The 25,490-nt window shown below is 39.3% G+C and overlaps 1 protein-coding gene across 1 annotated transcript in view; it reads left to right on the top strand.

Annotated features, from left to right (window-relative positions):
- Window positions 1-24,260, top strand: part of DNAH3 (dynein axonemal heavy chain 3) — a 53,876-nt gene extending 29,616 nt beyond the window's left edge. Inside the window, exons 36-62 of the mRNA XM_038150858.1 lie at window positions 77-188; window positions 728-969; window positions 1,578-1,678; window positions 1,757-1,862; window positions 2,910-3,039; window positions 3,521-3,757; window positions 4,145-4,248; window positions 5,245-5,539; window positions 6,005-6,184; window positions 7,200-7,323; window positions 7,412-7,568; window positions 8,011-8,154; window positions 8,694-9,360; window positions 9,471-9,636; window positions 9,968-10,184; window positions 11,115-11,297; window positions 12,196-12,394; window positions 13,321-15,462; window positions 16,446-16,671; window positions 17,043-17,287; window positions 18,636-18,752; window positions 19,551-19,705; window positions 20,443-20,610; window positions 21,436-21,578; window positions 22,145-22,349; window positions 23,592-23,729; window positions 23,907-24,260. Of these exons, the coding sequence (XP_038006786.1) occupies window positions 77-188; window positions 728-969; window positions 1,578-1,678; window positions 1,757-1,862; window positions 2,910-3,039; window positions 3,521-3,757; window positions 4,145-4,248; window positions 5,245-5,539; window positions 6,005-6,184; window positions 7,200-7,323; window positions 7,412-7,568; window positions 8,011-8,154; window positions 8,694-9,360; window positions 9,471-9,636; window positions 9,968-10,184; window positions 11,115-11,297; window positions 12,196-12,394; window positions 13,321-15,462; window positions 16,446-16,671; window positions 17,043-17,287; window positions 18,636-18,752; window positions 19,551-19,705; window positions 20,443-20,610; window positions 21,436-21,578; window positions 22,145-22,349; window positions 23,592-23,729; window positions 23,907-24,260 (7,257 nt within the window). The remainder of the gene's footprint in view (window positions 1-76; window positions 189-727; window positions 970-1,577; window positions 1,679-1,756; window positions 1,863-2,909; window positions 3,040-3,520; window positions 3,758-4,144; window positions 4,249-5,244; window positions 5,540-6,004; window positions 6,185-7,199; window positions 7,324-7,411; window positions 7,569-8,010; window positions 8,155-8,693; window positions 9,361-9,470; window positions 9,637-9,967; window positions 10,185-11,114; window positions 11,298-12,195; window positions 12,395-13,320; window positions 15,463-16,445; window positions 16,672-17,042; window positions 17,288-18,635; window positions 18,753-19,550; window positions 19,706-20,442; window positions 20,611-21,435; window positions 21,579-22,144; window positions 22,350-23,591; window positions 23,730-23,906) is intronic.
- Window positions 24,261-25,490: the final 1,230 nt, after the last annotated feature.

Here is a 25,490-nt window from a genome sequence, read left to right as displayed (position 1 = left end):
GAGGGAGACTTCTATTTTCCTACACATAACACTTGCTTTTGTGCCGTCTAAGGAGTGGCTCTCCTGTCCCTGGCAGGTGTATGAAATGATGCTGGTGCGCCATGGTTTCATGATTGTTGGAGATCCTATGAGTGGGAAGACCAGTTCATACAAAGTGCTGGCTGGAGCCCTGGCTGATTTGTGTGCAGGTAATATTGTCCAGCCAAAAGCTTCTCATTAAATGAAGTCAATTCTATGACTGTTATTTTTGCTTTGCTGAGATGTGCCCAGGTTGTTAATTGTCCCATACTCTTCTTTCTTGACTGCAGAATTTCTATTAATTGAGCTATTTTTGTCTGGTATATTTGTCTGATAGTATTTTTCTCTACTCTCCTGGAACACTAAGCCATACTAATCTGTTTATGCTTTTTTGCATTTTGTTAGGCATTTTATTTGTGCATAATACTCCTGGAGAAATTAGCTCGGATAGGATATTGTAAGTAGCTCCCATAAATATATGAAAACTATGATGCTCTGCTTTTTCTTTTTAACATGTTTTTTACGGCAGACTTCTTGCTTGCCTTGTACAAGTAAGGGAATTTCTCATTTACTACTACCTAGATGCCACATATCTGGGTTTTTTGCTTTGAGCAGTTGGAATAGGATCCTCAGGAATCATTTTGTTCAGCTGTTGAATAAAACTAACCTGTCAAATTCTCAAGCTCAGGTATTTGTGCTTTTTACACAGCGAACGCCATGGATGAGTTTGCTGTTGAGTACAAAGTTATTAATCCCAAAGCCATTACTATGGGGCAGTTGTATGGCAGTTTTGATCCTGTGAGTCACGAGTGGTCAGATGGAGTTCTTGCAAAGGCCTTCAGGGAACAAGCATCTTCTACCACAGACGATCGCAAGTGGATTATTTTTGATGGCCCTGTGGATGCAGTTTGGATAGAGAACATGAACACTGTGCTGGATGATAATAAAAAGGTAGCCTAATTTTTGCCCCTACCCTCGTCTTTGAATAAACACACTTAATTTTAGTAGTAGCAATATTGTTACTACATTAGTCAAAGGAGGTGTGAAATTCAGGAAAGGCTGATGTGCCTCAAAGCACTGCTTTATTTCCCCAGTTGTGTGAGTGGGTTTAGATGGCATTAGATAATATTAATCCAATACTTCACCCTAGAAACCTTGTCTTTCTCCTTCTATATTGAAATGAAGTTGATCATTGAGGCATTTTTATTGACCCTTTTAGGAAACTGAAATACATGGACTCAGTTCTGTGACTGAAAACTAAACTTGCTTAAATTACCTCAAGAATAAATGAATTTTAAAAAAGCTGCAGGTCATAACTGCTTTTTCTTGCAGAGTTATTTAAAGTTAGAGCATTGTTCTCTGTGTCTCTGCAACTCTTACAGTAAGACATGGAGAAGTTGAGACAAGGTCATAAAATATCATGTATTGTGAGGATACAAATGAATGAATGAGGAGTGACACTAAGTGGAATGTTCAGTGATTTTATGACAGACATTGCTTTGACTGCACGGTCAGCACTAACATGACTAGACCATGTTTATGTGATGCTCTTCTTCCAGTTATGCTTGATGAGTGGTGAAATAATTCAGATGAGCTCAAAAATGAGTTTAATCTTTGAGCCAGCAGACTTGGAGCAGGCATCTCCAGCAACTGTCAGCAGGTAATGTGAGAGCATTCAAGCTTGAACTGTCCCACCTTGCACATGTATTCCTCTACCACGGGTGTTTGTTCTTCCCAGGTGTGGTATGATCTATATGGACCCACAACAGTTGGGTTGGAAGCCACTGAAGGATTCCTACATGAAAACTCTGCCTCCAAACCTGAAGGAAGAACACCGAGAGCTGGTGCGAGACTTCATTTTTTGCACAGGTCTAATTTAGATGATTAACTATAAGGTGACATTCACAGTTTGCCCACTTGAAGGCAGGCATGCAGAAGGAAAACTTTTTTATTATTGCCATTAACAGTTTAATCTTCAAAGCCTTTTTCACCTCATTGTTTGTATGAAGGAGAGCTCTTTGTACTGTGTATTGTACTATGTTTTCTGTAGGTGCAAATAAAAATAGGTGTTGGTGAGAATTAGCTTTTAATGCAAATTTAAAATCACTATTACTGGGCATTAAAATCTAGTAAAATAATTGGAATAATATCAGGATTGGAGCTGTAGAAAACTTACTTATGTTATTTGAGAAGACTCCCTTTGAGTTTTTGCAGGAAATTAGAATAAAATTTCAAAGAAGTACCAAGACTAGAAGAGTTCTTTGTTTATAGTTTTCTTAGTTCATCAGAGTAAAGTTATTATTCCTTAACTAACAGATAGCTGACTCTTTAGTGCATCTTCTTGAGTATTAGTCCCTGGTAAAAGGGTAGGTCCTGATTTCTGGCCTGTTTTTCAGTTTGAGTTCACAGAGCAGATACCACCAGCCATGGTCAGTATTTACCCACATGCTGTGGCACCCCTGCAGTCACCAGTCAGCCCCAGCATGCTGGAATTTCTGCTGTGGCACAGTATCTGTGCTGGGTCCTCTGTAAGGGGTCTCTTTTTAAGGGAGGATGAAATCCTTGCCTTTGTTGGAATAATTTTGTTGTTGCCTGAGTAAGACAGGAGTCTCTCTAGGCTGAGCTTCTGCTCTTGTGTCTGGATTAGTAACTGGGTAACAGAATTCCTGCTGAAAATGCTCTGTGGTACAAGCAACTTGTTTTCACCATCAGATAGTGATGGTGTGATGTTGTGAACATTCCAGTACTGCCTCACATGGGCCCTTTCCTGATCTCTCTGCCAACCTGCACAATTTCTGATGCCTTATTCTTGACTGAGGGGCAATTGAGGGACAGTGGGGAATGTGGCAAGTCCTGCATTGTCACACAGCTGTTTCCTTTTCTCCTGGTAGGTCAATGACTTGTTTATGTGGCTAGTTGAGCCTTGTTTAGATTTTATTGACCATCATTGCAAATTCATGGTAAAAACGTCTTCTCTTCACCTGAGTTACAGCTTGATGAAACTCTATTCTTCTCTCCTTGGTAAGTACCCTAAGCCACCTTGTTTCATTTCAATTTTTCTTTTTTTTCCTGCCTTGTGCCAGGACAAAATGCAGCTTATAAAATGCAAGGAAATGCCAAAGGAATTCCTTGCTGTTGAGTTCATATAACACAGTCAATGATCTCACTGATCAGTATTATTAATAGTTCTTTGCATACAGAGCTTTCACATTTGGGAACTGGTGTAATTACAAAACTAAACATGATCTTGGAGGTATGTTCTATGTTTTGCTTGCTGTTTGTTACCATCTGAAGAAAAGAGTTAGGACTAGTTTTCTTCTAATTTCATTTTTATTTGTAAACAGTATTTTACACAGATAAGCTCCTCCATTTGTACACTGGCTTCATTCCACTGAAGACAGTGCTCTACTTTTGTCTCAGGACACTTTTGCAAAAATGCATTTTGAATTGGGATTTATGGTTATTACTGGCTTTTAGCTAAAATTCAAAATATGTGTTTTAGATGAAATCACGGAGTCTGATGAAGAGGACAGCGAAACCATGTCTGCTCAGCAGATCACCTCGTGGCTGCAGGCCCTTTTCCTTTTTGCTTTGGTGTGGACAATTGGAGGGATCATCGACGCAGACAGCAGAAGAAAATTTGATTCGTTTTACCGCAACTTGCTCAACGGAATGAACGAGCAAAACCCACGCCCAAAAAATGTGAAGCTTAACAAAAGCAATATCTTCCCAGAAAAAGGTGCTTCTTCATAACTGTGCTTGCTTGGCCTTTTATGAAGCAGTAAGAAAGCTTGGCACTTGGTGTGCCTGGCAGATGTTAAGTCTGCAGCAGAGCCACCATCTGCCAGGCCTTGGGCTGCGCAGTTGGATGCCCTTCCCTGGCTCTTTTAACCTGGAGTAGCATATGCCTCCAGTTATACTCAAACACTGTGGCTGAATCTGACCTCAAATCATTAGGTGATGATAATGGCACTAGAGGGTGGGGCTGGGGGGGATGGGGGTTTATCTTGTGTACTAGAAAGCTTCCATTACCTCACAGTTTTAGAAATCTCACACTAAAATTAATGAAGTTTATTTTGATAATTTAATCAGTGGGTTTTCCTATGTTGTGTTTTTTAATTAACAGGGAGTGTTTATGACTTCTATTTTAACAAACGAGGCCATGGGCAGTGGATCATGTGGACAGACTACATCACAAAAGAAGAGCAAGTTATTGCCCCAGGGGCTAAGGTGCACATTGGTATCTTTATTATCCAAAATAATTATTTGACTAAATAATTCAGAGGTATAAATAATTATATGAGGCTGTTTGATTATTGCTTTGCAACATTTCATTAGTCTCTGTGAGCTCCCTTTCATGCTTTTGTCTCAATTCTGGTACCACTAACACTGGAAGTTCAGCACTGCAGGTGCACATGGAGCCCTGAGGTTGCCTGGTGGGTAAAATTTGGGTTCTGCTTTGTTCTCTGACAGCATTTGATATTGGGGAAACCATGGTGGGGAAAAAGCCAAAGCCTGAATTTCCATTCCTTCGTTTCTGTTTTCAGTGGTTGATCTCATGATATTGTACTATGAATTATTCAGAGAAAGCAAGCAAAGAGACTTTGGAATGTGGGGAACAGTACTGAGAGTCCTGGATCCCCTCCATTTCCAAATAGGGGCACTCAGATTTTGATGGCAGGTGTGAACTGAATGGAAGAGAAGCACAGCAGAGATCTGCAGATCAAATTTCAAGATAACTTAAGCTTGTTCAACTTTTCATTCCACTGTAGTTGCCATTGTCTTGTCTATTAAGTATGTGAGAGATGTAAGATGACATTTCATTCTGCTGCCGAAAATATTTTCTTGATCTCAAATCCACAGCTGCTAATTATAAGTAAAAAATGAGGAAGAGAAAAAAATTTCCATACCAGTGTTCCTTTCCCTTTGCACAGTAGGGGAACAGAACTAGGCCATATTTAACTCTGTAGTTCTCCAGACTTTATATAATGTCTGTGAACCATAATATAGGTAACACTGGTTGTGCTATTGACTGTATAAGCCCTGAACAAGAAGTGGGGCCATAGTATTTACTAGAACCTTGTTATTGCTTAGGTTTTCAGACAATAGAAATTTTTTTAAATGCATTTGTGCTACAGGGTTCCTGTAGTTGCTTGCAAATCTTCAAGTTAATTAAGGTATTAGATGTTTGATTTTCATGTTTTATTTTACTTTCCTATGTAACAGGTATCTGAGCTGATCATTCCAACAATGGAAACTGCCAGACAAATGTTTTTTCTTAAAACATATGTGGAGCATAATGTCCCTTTGCTTTTTGTGGGTCCCACTGGCACTGGAAAAACAGCTATAACTAACAACTTTCTACTGAATCTTCCAAAGGAAAAATTCATCCCGAGTTTCATCAACTTCTCTGCAAGAACATCTGCTAACCAGACCCAGGATATTATTATGTCCAAGCTGGACAGAAGAAGAAAAGGATTATTTGGACCTCCAGTGGGGAAAGAGGCTATAATTTTTGTGGGTAAGACATATTTTTTCATTTTTAAAAAATAATTCTTGTTCTGATTTTAGGCAAAGGAAGTGGTTCACCAACACTGGTAAATTTGGATTGCCTTAGTGCTTTTTTCAGGCATCCAGAGAATCCTAGAATCTCCTGAGCTGGAAGGGACCTGGCAGGATCACTGAAGGATTAACACTGCCCTTGCTGAGAGGTTTAAGTGCTGCCTGTCTTCAGAATAGTTCTTAGAGTTGCAGTGGGACATGACATGAAATAAAACAAAATCACCAGCCATGCTAAATTAAGCCACCACCCTAATAATGCCTGTGAGGTGTAATGGTATTTAATTTTAGTTAGTTCAATGGGCAGCAGGAATAACAACACACAGCCTTTTTCTACCTCTAGTTCAGTTATTTTTCCTTCTTAGAAGAAAACTGAATTCCCAAACCCTGAGGTTTTTTTTTAATTCAATGTCTGTGTTCTCCATAGATGACCTAAACATGCCTGAAAAGGAAGTGTATGGAGCCCAGCCAGCTATTGAGCTTCTCAGGCAATGGATTGATCATGGGCACTGGTATGACAGGAAGGATTCATCCCACATCAGTATCATAGATGTCCTGCTTGTCACAGCTATGGGTCCTCCTGGGGGAGGCAGGAATGACATTACAGGTAGGAAGTACATTACTATGGCAGCTGGTTATCTAACTGACTGAAGTTAAGGGGTGGGTTCAGGTTTGCTGATGGCAAATTTGACATTTATCTATGGCTGGTGCATTCACTGAGTGGGTCATTCCAAGTACAGGTCTGTCATGTTTAAGTTCAAATCTGTACCTCTACCAGAGGGAGTTTAATCAACTTTAGAAACAATTCTTAGAGTTGATTAAACTGTGAATGACAGAAGTTATTCTAAAATTAGCAATGGAGATGATTTCTGTTTTCTGTTATTTGGAAAAGGGAGGGGATACATCTGCTTGCCATGTCTCTGGCAAGTCTCTTCTGAAGTTGTATCTCCTGCTGTTAAGGTAGGCTGCCTGCATTTATTGACAGGAATGTTACCTGCATGTCCGTGATTCCTGTCACAGCACCATAAGGGAGGTTATATTTTCTAATGAAAAAATTATATAAATAAAAGCCCTAATATACCTGCAGCTACACTGTTATAGGCTGTATACAGCTGCACTGTTATAAAGCACTTCATGCTACTTTGCTTCTTATAAACACTGTGATACAGGTATAACTGTGTGTGTTTTGAGGTGGCTTTATGAAAATAACTCTTCTGATACAGCTAAATTTCTAAAATTTACTCATGTATAGACTGATTCTTTTTAGGTGAAAGCCAATAACAAGATGCTTGACTCTGTAAAGTTTTTACTGTGTCATATTATAATCAAGAAGGCTGAGGTGAGCTGAAATTTTAAATTAGGTAATAGCAGCCTTGTAATGGAGATTCATGTTTTACATATTCAGAACAGTTGTTTTAAGTTAAATACTTATAGAAAATGTAATCCAGTTTATATTTCTTTTGCTTCACTGCTAGGACAAAAATTTGCCAGAAACCAAATCATGAAGCTGGTGCCAGATTCAGATGTTTTTTAATGACAGGCAAACCTAGAAGAAGAAAGCTGAAAAGTGGAAAAATATTTGATCATTTAAATCTCTCTGCATCCTTCTGTGTGTGTTACAGGACGCTTCACACGGCACTTGAATATTGTCTCTATCTGTGCTTTCAATGATGACATTTTAACCAAGATTTTTACTGCAGTTACTGACTGGCACTTCAGCAAAGGCTTTGATGCTTCGTTTCTGAGGTAATGGGATCTATTTACTGTAGCTCCTTTGTCTTTTCCCTGTGATTTATCTGCAGAAGTTAAAATTGTATTTCTTTTCCTCCTTAAGGCTGGGTAAGATGATGGTCCAAGCGACGTCGGTGCTTTATAAATTGGCAGTTGATAATTTTCTCCCAACTCCTTCAAAATCCCACTATGTCTTTAATCTACGGGATTTTTCCAGGGTTATTAAAGGAGTTCTGCTCTGTCCACACACTCATTTACAAGTAAGTTGTAGTTTCATTATGTTGACATAAGAGAGAGCAGTGAAAAAAGTTATTTTTATAATACATGAACAATGATTTCAATAGATTTACAGGGTTTAAGATCAGAATAGTCCCTGAGTTCCTTGTTATGTATTTTCTGTCTGTCTCTGAGGGAGAGAGCTGTCATTTTGTTAATACAATTTGATTTGATATAGTACAGAAAAAATGCTTTGACATGAGAGTCTCAGTTTGTGCTGGCAGGAAGGACAAGATGGTAACTAGGTGAGGAATCCAGTTAAGTTAGCAGATGCTGGGCCATGTGCTGAATAGCTTGGGATTGAAAGATTCCCACTGAGTTTAGTACAAGGTATAGCAGGGTCCAGATGGACATTTCTAACCTTTTCTTTTTGAACAAATCCTGCCTGAGCTATATTTACCCATTCTTTTGTTTTTCCATTTTCAGGATGGAGATAAACTGATCAGACTTTGGGTTCATGAGGTTTACAGAGTTTTCTATGATCGCTTGGTTGATGACGATGACAAGAATGTTTTCTTTCAGATGGTACAAGAGACAACATTAAATAGCTTCAAGCAGAATTTTAATAAGGTATTTTTGGATAATGTGCTGGGTCCAAGATGATACTGATGCATTTTCAGAAATACTTAAACATTGAGATGAAATCAGTATTGGAGGCATTTTGCAATATTTTGATCAGTGAATTTAAAAAGTATGGACAATCTTCTATTCAGCATCGAGTATCCATATCAGAATGATTGATAACTTCTGAGGGATTCTGAGTTAGTACAGATGGCAGCTGGAACGGAATAAATGTCTTGCACAGCATTTATGTGTGTTTTTACCCAAGATAACTATTTGGATGATCCAATGTGTGTAGTGGGTACCTTTGTGAGAAGCTTTTTAGACCTATCCTATATTTGACAGCAGTATCTCTCTGTGAGGTATGCAGATATGGAAACCTGCATGTCAACATACAGTATTATTTTCCAGACCAAGGCTGTAACTGGAGCAGTGAAAAGCAGTGCTTTCTGCAGTATTAATGCTATGTAGATAAGGATTAGTACAACTTTAAGGAAAATAATTCTCTAATAGCTAGAATTATCTGTTGATTCTTGTCTTATTGCTAGGTACTGAGTCATCTCTCACCTACTGGAAAAGTCACTGATGATAATATTCGTGCCCTGTTCTTTGGAGACTATTTAAAGCCAAGCAGTTCTGTCAAAATTTATGATGAAATCACAGACCTAAAGCAGCTGACAAGCGTGATGGAATACTACCTTGAGGAATACAACAATATCAGCAAGGCCCCCATGTCCCTGGTCATGTTCCAGTTTGCTATTGAGCACATCTCCAGGATATGCAGGGTACTGAAACAGGATAATGGACACCTGTTGTTGGTGGGCGTTGGCGGGAGCGGCCGGCAAAGCGCGACCAAGCTCGCCACCTTCATGAATTCCTTTGAGCTCTTCCAGATTGAGATCACCAAGTCCTATGGCATCAGTGAATGGAAAGATGATATTAAACAAGTCATGATGAAAGCAGGTGTTAGTAACAACAACGTGTCCTTTTTGTTCTGCGATAATCAAATAAAGGATGAATCGTTTGTAGAAGATATCAACATGCTTTTAAACACCGGGGATGTGCCTAATATCTTTGCAGCGGATGAGAAAGCTGAAATTGTTGAGAAAATGCAAGGTGCAGCAAGGATGGAGAACAGGAAAATTGAAGCCACGCCCCTTGCTATGTACAATTTCTTTATTGAAAGGGTGAAGAAAAATTTGCATATTGTCTTAGGTCTGTATACAATGCGTTGTTTCTTAGAATGTTTTTATTTAGGTATGTTGGTTTTTCTGCTTCCTAACTGCAATGACACTTAGGTAATGATCATGTTTTTATTTTTGCAGCCATGAGTCCTATAGGAGATGCATTTCGGAATCGATTACGGATGTTCCCTTCACTGATAAACTGCTGCACCATTGATTGGTTCCAAACCTGGCCTACAGATGCTTTGGAAATGGTTGCCAACAAGTTTTTAGAGGACATTGAGCTCCAAGATGACATTAGAAAGGAGTATGAGTCTATTTCTCAAGAAACATGTGAAGCAAAAGTTTGTTCCCCTGCCCCTTGTGCCCCCAATGTATTTGATCTGTCCTTATAAATGGACAAAGCTAAGCCAACTCTGGGGTTTCAGTGCCAATCAAAGATACTGAGCCATACGTATCTGATGTTTCTCAAAACCACCCCACTCTTTGAGAAGAGTCCATAATATTTCTAATGATGGGGAAAATACATTTCTGCCTTCCCTAACACTAATAGGACTTCCTAAGCTTAGAGTAATTTTTTGAGAGTTGACCTAAAGACAGACTGTATTTCCAAAGTAATGTGGAAAATTTTTCCCTAGGGTTGTGTCAGTGTGCAAATATTTCCAAGAAAGTGTGAGAGAACTCTCTGTTGGCTACTACGCTACGCTGCGCAGACACAACTACGTGACACCAACTTCCTATGTGGAACTGATTCTCACCTTCAAGTCCCTGCTGAACAGAAAAAGGGAGGAAGTTGACATGATGAGGACTCGTTATCTTGTGGGACTTGAAAAGCTTGAATTTGCATCTTCACAAGTAAGGTTCAGATGAAGATGCTGAATATGTGCCATAGGCATACTTCAGTGTGGGGTCTGTATGGTTGAAACTTATAAAACTTATTAATTTGTTCTTCACTATATTCATGATGCTATTGATGGCTTTCTGTCGAAAGCCTGCAGGAAAAGTTAGATTTCTGCTCAGTAAGTTGAAGAAACTGTGATCTCTACATTTGGATTATAGCTCTTAATAGAAAACAACATTAAAATGAAGGTACTCATTAAATGTTGAAGGAATAAATATTATAAATTTCATTATTTTCTCAAAACCTTATATGGAGAATCTACCTCAGCTTTCTAGTACCTATTACCCCTTCCAATATAGGGGAGAAATTGAAAAACAGTGTAAGACAATATTAAGCATTAATTTCTGAGTAGATTCCAAGTAGGAAATTGATCAGGTTCCAGATAAATAATTCCTTTTTCAACCCGTGTGATCCAGGGATTGATCTTTCCAAGATACAAACTTAAGGGACTTCTAGATACTTGCTGGGTGAAGAAGATGATCCAGTTTGCAGTTGTTGTCACAAATTCTGTGTTCCATTCCAGGTTTCTTTGGGATTTTGTTTTCCACCTGTGCACTAAAGCATTATTTTGACTTTCTGTCACAGTCACTTTCAGATAATGAAAAATAGAATTAATCAATATATTTCTCATTATTGACATTAATGAATCTTAAAAAAGCAAGTGTATTGCATAGATGATGATAAATATACCTTTTAAAATCTAATCAGTTAAATGAAACAGCTCTTAGCAAAAATAAACCAGAGAACTAATTCTTTAGATCAAATGTCCTTTTTTAATTGGTATTACTATAGGGGTTTCCAATCTTTATTCCTAAGACATCAAGATATGAAATGCACGCAATGTTTGCGCAGATTTCTTCTTGATTTCCTGTTATATTCATCAGGTTGCAGACATGCAGAAAGAACTGACTGACCTTCAGCCTGAACTGATTAAAACATCTGCAGAAACAGATAAAATGATGGTCAAGATTGAAGCGGAAACAGTTGAAGTAGATGCAAAAAAGGCAATAGTGTCAGCAGATGAAAAACAGGCCAATGATGCAGCTGCTGTTGCCCAGGGTATTAAGGTAGAGCACAAGGGCTTGAGGCTGGAGCAGGATGGGTTCCAAGTAAATGGGAGCTGTGATGATGTGATGATGTGTTAAGGGGGTGAGCCAAGCTCTTAAAGTAACAAAATTGCAGATGATGAATGACACGCTCCTAATAGAAACACAGTAAATTCAGGCTGTTTGGAGTCTGACTGCATCTCACAGTCCTGCATAGATAGCTTCCCTTTCTAGTTCATGCTCCAAAAGCTGTATAGCTCTAATTTCTCTACTAATATATTCTCATTTTCAACAGATTGAATAACGAGTTTAACTGTTTCCAGGCCCAAAGACAGTTAATTTAGAGTTAGCTGAGGTAATTTGGCATATGCTGCATTTAGTCCTGTTAGGCATAACTTTAGAGGTAATGCCACAACCAGACATCTGTAACACAGAATTTCCTGTGGGAAGCCTCAAGATTCCTCAATATTTTTTCTGTAACTAGCTGGAAATGTCAGTGATATTTAATATGGATAATTGGTGAGATCAGAGTATATGATAAAGAATTAAAGCTACACAGTATTCATTTTTCACCTGATCAGCACTGTAAGATTTAAATAGGAACAGCTGTATCTAGTATTTATTTTTATTCTCATTGCTAAACCAGAAAGACTTTGATCTTGAAAGTTTGTCTGACTTTTTCAACTATCAGTTCAGTTTGTGGAAGTTACTAATTTATCTACAAACCTTCCCTCTTTAAACCATGCAGTCAAATTGTGCGAGTAGTTTTCTCTCCTAGAAACACAATGTTGTGAAGAGTCTGGTTATTGGGTATTGAGGAAAAGAGAAGGTTCTGTGAGGCTGTGCTGTAGTGGGGTGGTCAGGCTGCAGGCCTGGTACTGTGAGCAGGTTTACAGCTTTCTGCCCAATGTCTTCACAGGATGAATGTGAAGCAGACCTTGCAGAGGCTCTGCCAGCTCTGGAGGCAGCAGAGGCAGCTCTTAACACCCTGAATCCTTCAGACATCACTCTTGTGAAATCCATGCAGAATCCACCTGGTCCTGTCAAGCTCGTCATGGAGAGTATCTGTATCATGAGGGCAGTTAAACCGGAGAGGAAGCCCGACCCCAGTGGCAGTGGTAATGGCACAGCTTTTGTTAGCCCTGCCCCTCGAGTGTGTGGGTGCTGCTGTGGTGTGCTGGTGAGGTGCTTCTGGCATGAATGCTGCTGTGTGCACTGGAGGTGTATTTTGCTGGCAGTGACAAGTACACTGAGTAGTGAAGAGCTGCTTTTGCCATGCTTACATACTGCCCTTGCCTGACACTGTTGTACAAGCTTTGTAAAAATGATCCCAGTCACCAGCACAAAGTCATCTCTTCAACTTGCTTTGACCCAACCTTGAGATTTGCATTGCCTTGAGGAACTCTGGGTGCTGAAGGTGTGCTGTGCAGCATCTGCCTGTGTTTCCCCTTGTAATCCCTGCTTCCAAACTATCAGAGATGCTGGGAGAGAGAATTCCAGTTATACCTCTGGCATACGTTATTCTAATGAGATTGTTCTGTGTGGTTTAATGTTGCTATGGTGGGATTGCACAGGATTTTCAAGGTAGAAAAGAGACCCTTTTCTTTCTTCTACCTTCTACCTATAGAGTTCAACCCTTCACAATTAAAAATAAGAATTATAAAAATGCCTTTAATCCAAAATGATCTTATCTAGATTAAGAAGGAATAGTTCTACTGATTCTATAGCTTTATCTATAAATAAATCTACTGATGTATCTAATAGATGGTGCTAAGAAAGATTGCATAGTAATTTGTTTCCCTTAATGTGCTTGGTTTATTTAGAACTAATATGCAGTTAATAAATATGACATTGGTTACTGATGCTGAAGGTCCTGTGTTAATTCCTTTAGGTAATGATTTTCCCAAAGTATTTAATAGTCTTTGGATAGTAAAATTCCATTGCCATATCATTGATGTTAATTCTTCACACTATGTTTCAAAGTATTTTTTTCAGTTTGAACATGCCTGTATTGAGCCTGATTTTAGTCTTATTTGCGATATAGGTAAAATGATTGAAGACTTCTGGGGGCCAGCTAAGAAACTTCTTTCAGATATTAAGTTCCTTGACAGATTAAAGTCATATGACAAGGATAGAATTCCTCCTGCTATAATGAAGAAAATTAGAGACAAGTTTATGAATCATCCAGATTTTCAGCCAGAAGTCGTAAAAAATGTCTCATCTGCCTGTGAAGGCCTTTGCAAGTGGGTGCGAGCCATGGAGGTCTATGACCGTGTCCAGAAAGTGGTTGCCCCAAAGCGCGAGCGCTTGCAAGAGGCTGAGGCAATCCTGGACGTTCAAATGCAGAAGCTGCAAGTGAAACAAGCAGAACTTAAGGAGGTTGTTGATCGCCTCCAAGCTTTGCAAGACGAGTTTGATGAAATGAATAACAAAAAGATAGAGTTAGAGAATAATATTGAACGTTGTTCGCTGAAGCTTGTGAGGGCTGAACAGCTGATCAGTGGTCTGGGTGGAGAGAAGGAGAGGTGGACAGAAGCTGCACGGTTATTAGGAATTCAGTACATAGACCTAGTAGGGGATGTGCTGTTGTCATCAGGAACTGTGGCTTATTTGGGAGCCTTTACTGTCGATTATCGCCTAAAATGTCAAAAGCAGTGGCAGGATCTGTGCATTGAAAAGAACATCCCGTGCTCCAGTGATTTCAGCTTAAGTAATACCTTAGGGGATCCAGTCAAAATCCGTGCGTGGCAGATTGCTGGATTGCCAGTTGATTCTTTTTCCATTGACAATGGTGTAATTGTTTCTAACTCAAGAAGATGGGCTTTAATGATAGATCCTCAAAGGCAAGCTAACAAGTGGATAAAAAATATGGAGAAAAGTAACAAGCTGTCAGTTATCAAATTATCTGACACACATTATGTGAGGACATTAGAAACTGCTCTTCAGCTTGGAACACCAGTCTTGCTAGAAAATATTGGTGAAGAATTAGATGCTTTCTTAGAACCTATTTTATTAAAGCAAACATTCAAACAACAAGGAGTAGAATACATGAAATTGGGGGAAAATATAATTGAATATTCAAGAGACTTCAGGTTTTACATGACAACCCACTTAAGAAATCCTCATTATTATCCTGAAGTGGCTGTGAAAGTTTGTCTACTCAATTTCATGATTACACCTTTGGGTCTTCAGGACCAGCTTCTTGGAATTGTAGCTGCAAAGGAAAAGCCTGAGCTAGAAGAAAAGAAAAATCAACTCATTCTAGAAAGTGCAGCCAATAAGAAACAGCTGAAGGAATTAGAAGATAAAATCCTGGAGGTCCTTTCCCATTCAGAAGGAAACATCTTAGAGGATGAAACAGCAATTAATATTTTGTCTTCATCCAAGGAGTTATCTGCAGAAATCTCTGAAAAGCAACAAATTGCCTCTGTAACTGAGAAGGAAATAGATTCTACTCGAATGGGATATAAGCCAGTTGCTGTTCATTCAGCTGTTGTCTTCTTCTGCATCTCTGATCTGGCTAACATTGAACCTATGTACCAGTATTCATTGATTTGGTTCATTAACTTGTATGTTCAATCTATTGCTAAAAGCGTTAAGAGTGGACGTCTACAGGAGAGAATTAAAAATATAACTGACCATTTCACAGTAAGCATCTATAATAATGTCTGCCGCTCGCTGTTTGAAAAGGACAAGCTGTTATTCTCTTTCCTTCTAACGGTAGGCATTATGAAGGGAAAAGGCCAGATAGATGATGCTGTTTGGCGTTTCCTACTGACAGGAGGTGTTGCTCTTGATAATCCTCACCCCAATCCAGCTCCAGACTGGCTGTCTAACAAATCATGGGCCGAGCTTGTTCGTGCATCTTGCCTGACCAACCTGCAGGGACTAATGGAACACGTAAGAGACAATTCTTCCAAGTGGAAGCCAATCTATGACTCTGTCAGGCCCCATGAGGAAGCCTTCCCAGATGACTGGAACTCACTGACGGGGTTAGATCGCATGGTTATTCTCAGGTGTTTGCGACCTGACAAAATCGTCCCAGCAGTGCAGATCTTCATCGTGGAAAACATGGGAAGAACATTTATTGAACCACCTACATTTGATCTTGGAAGAAGTTACAGTGACTCAAATTGTTGTGCCCCTTTGATTTTTATATTATCACCTGGTGCTGATCCTATGGCAGGTGAGATTGATATTAAAAAATCTTTTTTTGTCTGGTTAAATGTCACTGAGTCTGACTAAACCGTTAATAGTGCAGGCCCCCTCATTTGATCTTTAAAGTGTCTTCAAAGTACAATACAGCACTGCTGGAATATCAAACATTGGCATCTGCCCATATATAAACAACGATAGTAGAATTGTTAGAGGGTGGAATGAAAGTTCTGATGATGAAATGTCTTGGTCTCTGAGCAGCAATTTGGGGGATCTAACAGATTGAAGCATTCAGACCAGTTTATAATTTGTACTTGCATTACAATTCTTTCAGTGGGTGTTGGGGGTTTGCCCCAGTCTTTATTGCAACCCCTCCTCCAGTAAATTTCCTCCCTCTCAGTTACTAATTAAATGGTGTATAGGCCACACTTAAAAACACATTTGTTGAATGTTCTTTCAAGTAGAACCACCCAGATTATTTTTAAATCTGGTTTTCTGCCAAAAGAATTGTGATATGGAGCCATACCATAAGGATGTATTTCCAGAAGGTACTGATTTTGATAGCAAAGCTGGAGGTCTATTTTTAGCCAGATGTAAAGATCCAGTTTGCAGCTCAACCCCCATAAACAATTGTCCCCATCCAACAGAGAGAGCTGAGGGCTGTTGTGCAGCCTGGAACTGAACACTTGGGACCAAAGAAGAGGTCAGCCATTTAACCTGGCTAGTTTTTGGGGGGTTTTTTTTGGTTGTTTTTTTTTTTTTATTAATACCTTATACCCCTAAATTTTAGTATACTGCCTCAGAGACACAGTGACTGATACAGCATATGATACTACTTGTGGGTTGCTGAAGTGGGATTTTTTTTGTGTTTTCTTTTTTTTTTTTAATTGAGTAAAATATTTGTTGATTTTTCTCCCTTTAGTTACATTATGGAAACAATGAATATAACATACTCTACTTTCTAATAGATTTTGTTTTTTTGTTTTTTTGCATGTATAAAACTTGCCATCACAGGTTTGCTAAAATTTGCTGATGATGTTAGCATGGGAAGCTCAAGCGTTCAAACTGTTTCACTGGGCCAGGGCCAGGGCCCAATAGCAGAAAAAATGATTTACCAGGCTATTACTGATGGAACCTGGGTAGTGTTACAAAACTGCCATCTTGCAACCAGCTGGATGCCTGCCTTGGAAAAAATCTGTGAGGAAGTTATAGTGCCTGAGAATACCAATGATAAGTTCAGGTGGGAATTTTAGTATTTTGTACTTTTTAATGTAAGCATTTCCTGTTTGCTGAATACACTACTAAAAAGAAATTGAAATACTTCTGTAAGAATGCCTGAGTATGACATTCATATAATTTATGTGCAGTGATAAAATAAAGATCCATAATTAAGAGGTCCTCTTTTCTACCTGTCCAATATGATCTACTTTATGACTGCATTTTAGACCAAATTTAGATGTTATCTTTATAGTTAAACAAGTAGTAAAACTTAGTCTTCTACAGATCAAGATGCAGGAATATATTATTGATTTTTAAATTATTATTATTATTACTACTACTCTTACTGTTATATGATTTTTTTAATAATGTGCTTTTCAAACTTCTTTTTAGGTTGTGGCTAACTAGTTATCCATCAGAAAAGTTTCCTGTTAGTATCCTCCAGAATGGCATCAAAATGACAAATGAGCCTCCAAAAGGTGTTAGAGTGAACCTCCTTCGCTCCTACCTGAACGATCCCATCTCCGACCCTGTGTTTTTTAAAAGCTGCCAAAAGCCAAAAATGTGGCAAAAACTGCTCTTTGGTCTTTGCTTTTTTCATGCTGTTGTGCAGGAAAGGAGAAACTTTGGCCCACTGGGTGAGTTGTAGATTATTTTGCACTTCATTTCTAAAAAAAGATTAGTGCTATTGAAATGCATTGCTGGAGTCCCTCTGTAAAAAGGCAGTACTGTTAACTGTAGTACTGTTAACACTATTACAAGAGTGCAATCTGCATTGCACAGAACATTATAAAGTCTAAAAGCTGTTATTTGCAGGGATTCTTATTCAGGCAAAGCTGCTTTTGAACCTATTAAAAGGGTTACCCTGGGGAAGACTAGAAAGTACTATTTTTCCAAATTAATATATTATACAGTAGTTACACGAAATTATAGCTTACTAAATTGTTAACTTAATACTGTGGTTCTTAGTAACAATCAAATTCAGATCTAAATTTTTATAATTAAAAATATGCCTTCTTCTATTCTGCTTTTGTTACTTATGTGCATACTTTGTTTTATCAAACCTAGTGCATGTATTTACTTGGTGTGAAAAAAATCTATGTAGCTGCAGGGTGTTGTTTATGACATAGCAATGAAAAGATATGTATTCATAAGATTTGTGCTTCAGGTTTTTCTGTAATCTTCAAATATGTAGAAAACTATATAGAATTTCTGTATAGCTTAGAAATGGATGGGCTTAGAGAATCCATTTTTATAACTATATAAAATTTATGCTCTGCACTTGTGTAAATGAACTTCTTAGTCTTTCATTCCAGCTGAGTCTCTCTTTCTCATAACAGATTGCTGTTAGGAAATATTATATTTTGACTGAAAGCCACTGTCATTATTTTAATAGTCAGCTGTTTAAATAAGCCCTAAACTTCCAGTAGGAAGACACGGATCTATTGCTTTAAAGTAAAACTGAATTTTCTAGAGGCCATTTTCTAATGTAACATCTACTGCTAATGTGACCCACTATCTGGGTGAAGAAGCACAGTTGCATCAATAGCCCTATTTTTGGTTTGCACTAAGGATTTAGGCTTTCTGAAGGATTCTTTCATCTGGAGTATGTTCCTGTTTGTTTTCTGCTTGCTTGCTTGTTTTGTCATACTGTTACTGGGAATGTCACCTGCAAACAGTATTAATAGATGGGCAGATTAAAAATTGAAATCAAGAAATGAATTAAAAACTCCTGTTCTCATTGTGTCCGGATAGGAACAGATTAGCTTCAAGTACCAAGCAGGTAAAATATAATTTTCAGGATATTGTGATGCCAAAATTACTATGCTTAATAAACAGCCTGGTATATTCCAGGCTGCTTCTAGACTATCTGGCAGTTGTATCTTCAGCTGTGTAGGAGCAGTGTAGTACCAACACCACCATTTCCTGAGCCCAGCTGTCAGGACATTGCACCACTGCTCTGTGTATCTCTTCTGAATTGTACAGGTTGGAATATTCCATACGAATTCAACGAGTCTGACCTCAGAATCAGTATGCAACAGATCCAGATGTTTCTGAATGAATATGATGAAATCCCATTTGAAGCTCTGACCTATCTAACAGGTACTGACATTACATCCTCTCACATGTTTGTTGACTTTGCTGGGAACTTTCAGCTGATACACTGATAAACTGGTGAGTTCTCAATAAATTGAGTGGATTCCACACTGGTTGGTTTTACTGGCCTTCCACAAACAACGTGGTTGTCATTGGATGGATGTTGGATTTGGACTGTAATTGGAGCTGGGTCCCAAACTGTCAGATGTCATTGTTGTTTTGACTTGTATATGGCTACAGTTACTGATGGCCCAGCAAACCTGCTGGTCTTTGCTTCATGCTCATCAAATAAAACCATCAATGGCCTCTGGTTCCCCTTTGCTGATCAGTGTGAGACTGGCACAGGAAGCCTTGGGGCTTCACCAGAGGATGTGGTAATACTCAGGGGTTTAAAGCAGGAGGTGTTGATGTGTGTAAATAACTCAGCTGCTGTGGCTATTCTGTTCTCTTTCTCCAGGTTGACAAGCTGCTTTTTGGCACCTCCTTTGTCAGCCTTGTCATTCTTGATTTATGTTAATATTATGATTAGCTTTATGAAAAAGAATTTTGGGACATGAGTAGCAGTTTCTCAGACCAACTGATAGTGTTCCTTAAACCTTGCATCATCAAGACACATAAATTTGACTCATAGATGTTCAAGTGTCTAATTTCCATTGAATCATTTGAAGTATAAAACCTAAAGACTTTGGAAGATCTGGAGCTTTGGAGCTTCAACTTACTAGAGTTTCACATTATTGCAAAACAATTTTTATTTGTTCATTAACTTTCAGTTTTTTTGTCCTGGTTTTCTTTGTCTTTTTCCAGGGGAGTGTAACTATGGAGGTAGAGTGACAGATGATAAAGACAGGCGTCTTCTCCTGTCCCTTCTTTCCACAGTCTACAACAAGGACATAGAGCAGGAGAAGTACATGCTTTCAGCTGGGGGTGACTACTACATACCACCACATGGCCCCTATGAGGTGAGAAGACAAGTGTAAATTCCCTGAATTATTGGGGAAGAAATTTACCTACGCTGTACTTGGATAATGCTGAATACGACAAAAGAAAATACACCCCATAATATCATAAAGCCATGCCAGAATGTATCTTCTGTATGAAATATGAATCTGGTACTTAATATCTGCCATACCCCAATGGGGATGTAGAGATCATCCAAACTCTGGCATTTGTTGATGAAGAAAGAAACCACCCCTGTGCAGGTTTCCAATACAGTTCTAGAAAGCCAATAGGAGTCAGGCTTCAGGAATTTACATGGTACTTCTGCACTTTCTTGCAACCAGTCTGACATTGAAAGCAGCAATCAGGAGGAAGAGGTGGAATGGCATTTGTATACTCAATTTCCATTCTCTTTTTCCCTTCTAACAGCTGCACAGAGATAATGAATGTGCTCGGATCCCACAGTTGTAGGGATGACACATCCAGCATCCTTCTGTGACTCCTACCAGCACTCCTTGGATATTGCTAATGTGCTTTCCTTTTCTTGCCACTTACACGAGGGTGGTAATAACAACTCCTCCGTGAGTTTTTGAATCACTCAGAACTTTTATACTTTTCTCTGTGGAGAGTCAGTCAATTCCTGGATGTGTTTAACAGGGAACGGCCATCTTTAGTTGTAAATGGGAAGGTTCTGTCCCAGTTGGATCATTTCTGACTATCACATTGTATGATGTCTGGTATCTGAATGTTTGTTTTACAGTCTTATATTGAGTACATACGAAGTTTGCCAATCACAACACACCCTGAAGTGTTTGGACTTCATGAAAATGCAGACATCACCAAGGATAACCAGGAGACCAACCAGCTTTTCCATGCAGTGCTCCTGACTTTGCCTAGAGAAGCAGGGGGAGCTGGCAAGTCCCCTCAGGTAACTGGGGAAGAAATATCAATTTGCACTCTGGAAAGACCCTTTCCTGGCATGTCCTAGGTCTCAGAGTAATCCAACACCTCTCATCTCATGTCTGTAGCGTTGGGAGTAGATGTGAATGTCCCTGTAGAGAAGCAGATGGATTTAGCATAGGACCTTTAAAGATGGAAGATACCTTCATGACTCTGCATTCAAACAGATTAATACCACAAGTCCTGGCAGCTCAGTTTACTCAGGCCAAATCCAAGCCCCTTTGGGATATAGATAAATAACCTTTCAAGCCTCTCAGATTTGACTTCCTATATTTTATACCCAAGTGGATTCTTGAAAAGTGGACTTGATGGAGCCTCATTTCCTGCAGGGTTGTCTAGTGATGATATTCTCTGGTGTCTAATATTCTGTAAGTAAAGTTTCTCTTGTGGCTGAGTTATTCATGGGGTCTTCCCCTTATTTTGCTCATGCTGCATGCTTCATCTTTTCCTTCATTGTGGAAGAAATAGGATTGTGCTTGTCTGCTCTCCTGCCTGTCTCCTTAGAAATCACCTAAAACCTTGTTGCAAATTAAAAATTACTAACACATTTAAAATTATTGAGAAGGAAGGAGCAAGCAGGCACGTGCAGAGACACAGAGGATGATGCTCAAAGTGAGTAAGAGCATAAAAGCACTGTATCTTTGGGAAAATGGACTAAAATACCTATGTGGTTTTACAGAAAAAATATAAAATCTGTAGTGTTTTATGGAATTTATTCAATAAAAAGAAAAGTCACTAAAAATAGGAGGGAAAAAATGAGTATTTGTTATTCACTGCAAACTTGTGACTTCAGGAAGTTGTTGAAGATTTGGCACAGGACATCCTATCCAAACTACCAAATAGCTTTGATATGGAAGAAGTGATGAAGGCATACCCAGTACTTTATGAAGAGTCCATGAACACAGTTCTTAGGCAAGAACTAATTCGATTTAACAGGTATGGCTCAGTGTTTTGTGTAGTACTTCCTAAACTGAAATATGCTGGTGTTCATTGGTGCTAGCTGCTCACAAGCCTTAAGCAAGCCTTTTACAATACATTTTTCCTAGCATGTTAGATTCTGCTTTGGATGAATCTTTTAAAAAGACTTGAAAGCTGCAGCTGACTACCTGAATTCAGCAATAGTATTTGTATTCTTGGAGGACGAACTTAAATCACATTTGAGTTTGCTGTGCTGAGGTAGAGCAGCCTACTTTAGTCTTTGTGATACCCAGGCCCCAGTATTCGCAGCACACTATGACAATGAGTGATACAAGCTTTAAAGCTCTTGCACTTGATTTCCCTTGTGTAGAGTGAAAGTTTTCACTGTCATTTATTTCTGTGTGTGTGTTTCTAATTTGTTTGCTTTTCTAAAGTTAAGTAAGAATTTTGATAACTACAGGTGAGATAAGGAATTTCTGACAGGACATTTACCACCTCTATCAACCCTTCATTCAAGCTGGACTGAGGGGTATTTAGCCAGTAGTAAGAAGTAAATAAAGACAATTCCTTTGTTTTCTCTCTAGGCTTACCGAAGTTGTTCGGAGCAGCCTCATTAATATAGGCAAAGCCATTAAAGGCCAAGTGTTGATGTCTTCTGAGCTTGAAGATGTTTTCAACAGCATGCTAATGGGAAAAGTGCCATCCATGTGGGCTGCCAAATCCTATCCATCACTGAAGCCTCTGGGAAGTTACGTGTCTGATCTCCTCTGTCGCTTGGAGTTCTTCCAGGTCTGCTGAACTGACTGAGGGGTCTGGGGAGTTGTAGTTGAGAAGTGGATGGGGAGAGTGTGTCAGTGCTGTCCTTGCTCAGCAGTCCCTGGCTAGCTCCTGACTCTGAGCTGCTCACACACACTCGTGGCCAAATACACTCTGCATTAGCAGCACTGCAGTCAGCTGGGCAATTGCTCAGGGTGAGCTGGGAGCTTGATCACTTGGTGCTAATCCAGTGCTGCTTTTGGTGGTTTCCCCGTTTCTATTTCTAGAAGGTTCATTTTAGTTTGAATTGGTGTCTTAATGACTTCCTTGCTGAAAGGACACTGAGCTGGGTGTGAGAATGCTTTAGAACCACTGCATAACAGGCACTAGGAAATTTCATATACGTGTCTGTAAATATCTTTCAAGTTTCATAAAATGCGACACCACTTTCACACACTTTTTGAACAAGCTATTTTATTTTTAACTTGCCATTCCATTATTTCCCTTGCACTCTTAAAACTACTTCAAATTTTGGGTGTACCTTAAAAAGTGAGCTACTGAGATGTAGTGAAACCCCACAGAAGTCAGGAGAGGAGAAAGCTAGGAAGAAGTGTCTGAGATTTATATAAATGGCAGAGTTTCCTGTTTTCTGGATCAGAGCATTTTGACTTCCAATAACCTACAGTAGTGTGAAGACATTCTGCCCTTGTTTTATCCTACTGCATTGTGTGGACAAGGTCCAAGACCTCCTTGTCTGGCATCTTTGTACAGGAATTATTTCCTCTACTAGGATCTGATGTGTAGGCTTAGTGAGTGCCCTCACAGTGATCAGTGAAGAGACATTGATCAGTGAAGAATGGAAAAGAATTTGGCCTTTTTTCATGTTAGGAGATTGGTGTTTACAAGACTGTAAAAGAAAGTATTTTGATAAAAGTGTCCAAATTCAATCACTTTTCTTGTTTTTAGAGGCCACTTTCTAGACTAAACAAAACATGCCTCTGCTACTTTCTGAAATTTTTCTCAGTAGCACTGAGTTCTGGTAGTTTCAGAATGAGTGATTATTTTTGTTGCCATCCTAAAGAACTGACTTCTGTGATTTGTTGTCTCTGAAAACCAGAAAATTGATGGAAAGATGCAGAGGGTCCCATCAAGGCTTAGATCTCATTGTGCTGTTTGAATGTATCTGAAAAGACATCCTTTTCTGGTGAATTGGCTCAGTGAAGCCACAAATATATTGGATTTTTTCTTACATTTGTTTTCTCTCTCCTTATTCAGGACTGGGTTGACAAGGGGCCACCCACAGTCTTTTGGCTCTCAGGATTCTTCTTCACTCAGTCCTTTTTGACTGGTGTTTTACAAAACTTTGCCAGAAAGTACACCATCCCAATTGACCACATTGGATTTGAGTTTGAGGTAAGAAAAATGCGGAAGAATTTTGTTTTTCTTGAACAGCTTGAAACATGTTCTGGGGCAGCAAGAAATAGAGTTTTCAGATGAAAAGGTATTTTATTTAAAGGAGCAATTTCAGACTGTCACTTACAGGATTTAGTATACTCCAGATAAGATCAAGCAATGGTTTAATCATTCCAGGTGATGAAACAGGAGCGCACAATGGAGAAAATGCCAGAAGATGGGGCTTATGTGAGAGGCCTTTTTTTGGAAGGTGCACGATGGGATAGAGAATCCTTGGTAATTGGAGAATCACTACCAAAAATCCTCTATGATCCTTTGCCCATAATATGGCTGAAACCTGGAGAAAGTTCCAAGTTTCTTCATGAGAACATCTATTCATGCCCTGTATACAAGACAAGTGAAAGAAGAGGTGTCTTATCCACCACTGGGCACTCAACCAACTATGTTCTGTCGATTGAACTCCCTTCAGACAAGCCCCAGAAACACTGGATAAATAGAGGTGTGGCAGCCCTGTGCCAGCTGGATGACTGAGAGGGTGCAATATTGGCATTGTAAAGATCTGCTTTACTCCTCAATGGCTGCATTGCTGTTTGTTTGGTTTGTTTTGGGGTTTTTTTTTATGAAATTGGGCCTAAAGAGTTTTGATATTGATTTTACTGGGAATCCACTTTACAACTCTTGCAAAAAGATTTTGGATTTGCCTGCCACCTCTGTGTTTCAGGAGTATGGAGGACAAGGAGGGAGGAGATGAGAATATTCTGTTGTCAACATATGAAACCAATCCTCAGTTAGAATGAACTACCCAAGCTGTATTATAAACCTGTAGTCATTCCTTGATGATGTGTCAGAATTTCCACAGAAAACTTCTCAACAGCACATGTATTGGGAGCTGCCATTTCTCAGCACAGTATGCTTGAGCCATATAACTTCTTTTTTTTCAATATTATTCACTTTCATATTCCAGGTACCTGATACATGGAGCTGTTTTCTTTCTCCCATAGTCTCACTTTACTTCCTGCCAGCAGCCCAGCCCCACACAGCCACTCACCCTCCCACTATCTCATGGGGTGAGACAAAGACAGTTCAATAGGGAAAGCAAAAGCCATGCACACAAACAAGGCAAAACAATTACTTCCCTGCTTGCCACAGGCAGGCAGGTGTTCAGCCATTCCCAGGAGAGCAGGGGCCCATCACATTTATGATGACTTGGGAAGCCATCACTCCAAATGTCCCCCTCTTCTCCCCCACTTTACACACTGATCATGATGTCACATGGTCTGCAATGTCCCTTTGCTCATTTGGGGTCACCTGCCCTGGCTGTGTGTCCTCCCACCCTCCCAGGCACCTCCAAATTCCTCCCCAGCCTGGCAGTATGAAGAGCAGAAAAGACTTTGGCTCTGTGCAATCTCTGCTCAGCAATAATAAAAACATCTTTGTGTTACCAACCCAGTGTTCAGCACAATCCAAAACACAGCCCCATACCAGCCAGTGTGAGGAAAACTGACTCTACCCCAACTTCCTCATCTTGCTCTCTTGCATGTTGGACTAATAATTGCCTGAAATTTTGTACTTGTTTAAGCCCTTTCATCAGAGAGGCTCAAAGTAGCTTGCAAACATTAATTAAAAATAAAATAGCCCGAACATCTTCAAAGAGCTGTGCAGTCATTAACTAATCCCCACAGCATGCCAAGAAGGTACTAAAGATGCATCATTAGGCTTGTTGTGTACACAGGACAAGAGAAGCACAAAGATCAAGGCAAA

The sequence above is a fragment of the Motacilla alba genome, chromosome 14 (genome assembly GCF_015832195.1).
Source record: "Motacilla alba alba isolate MOTALB_02 chromosome 14, Motacilla_alba_V1.0_pri, whole genome shotgun sequence".
NCBI classification, from domain to species: domain Eukaryota; kingdom Metazoa; phylum Chordata; class Aves; order Passeriformes; family Motacillidae; genus Motacilla; species Motacilla alba.
Note: the sequence above shows the minus strand (reverse complement) of the source record. Positions and strands in the feature narration are given on the sequence as shown.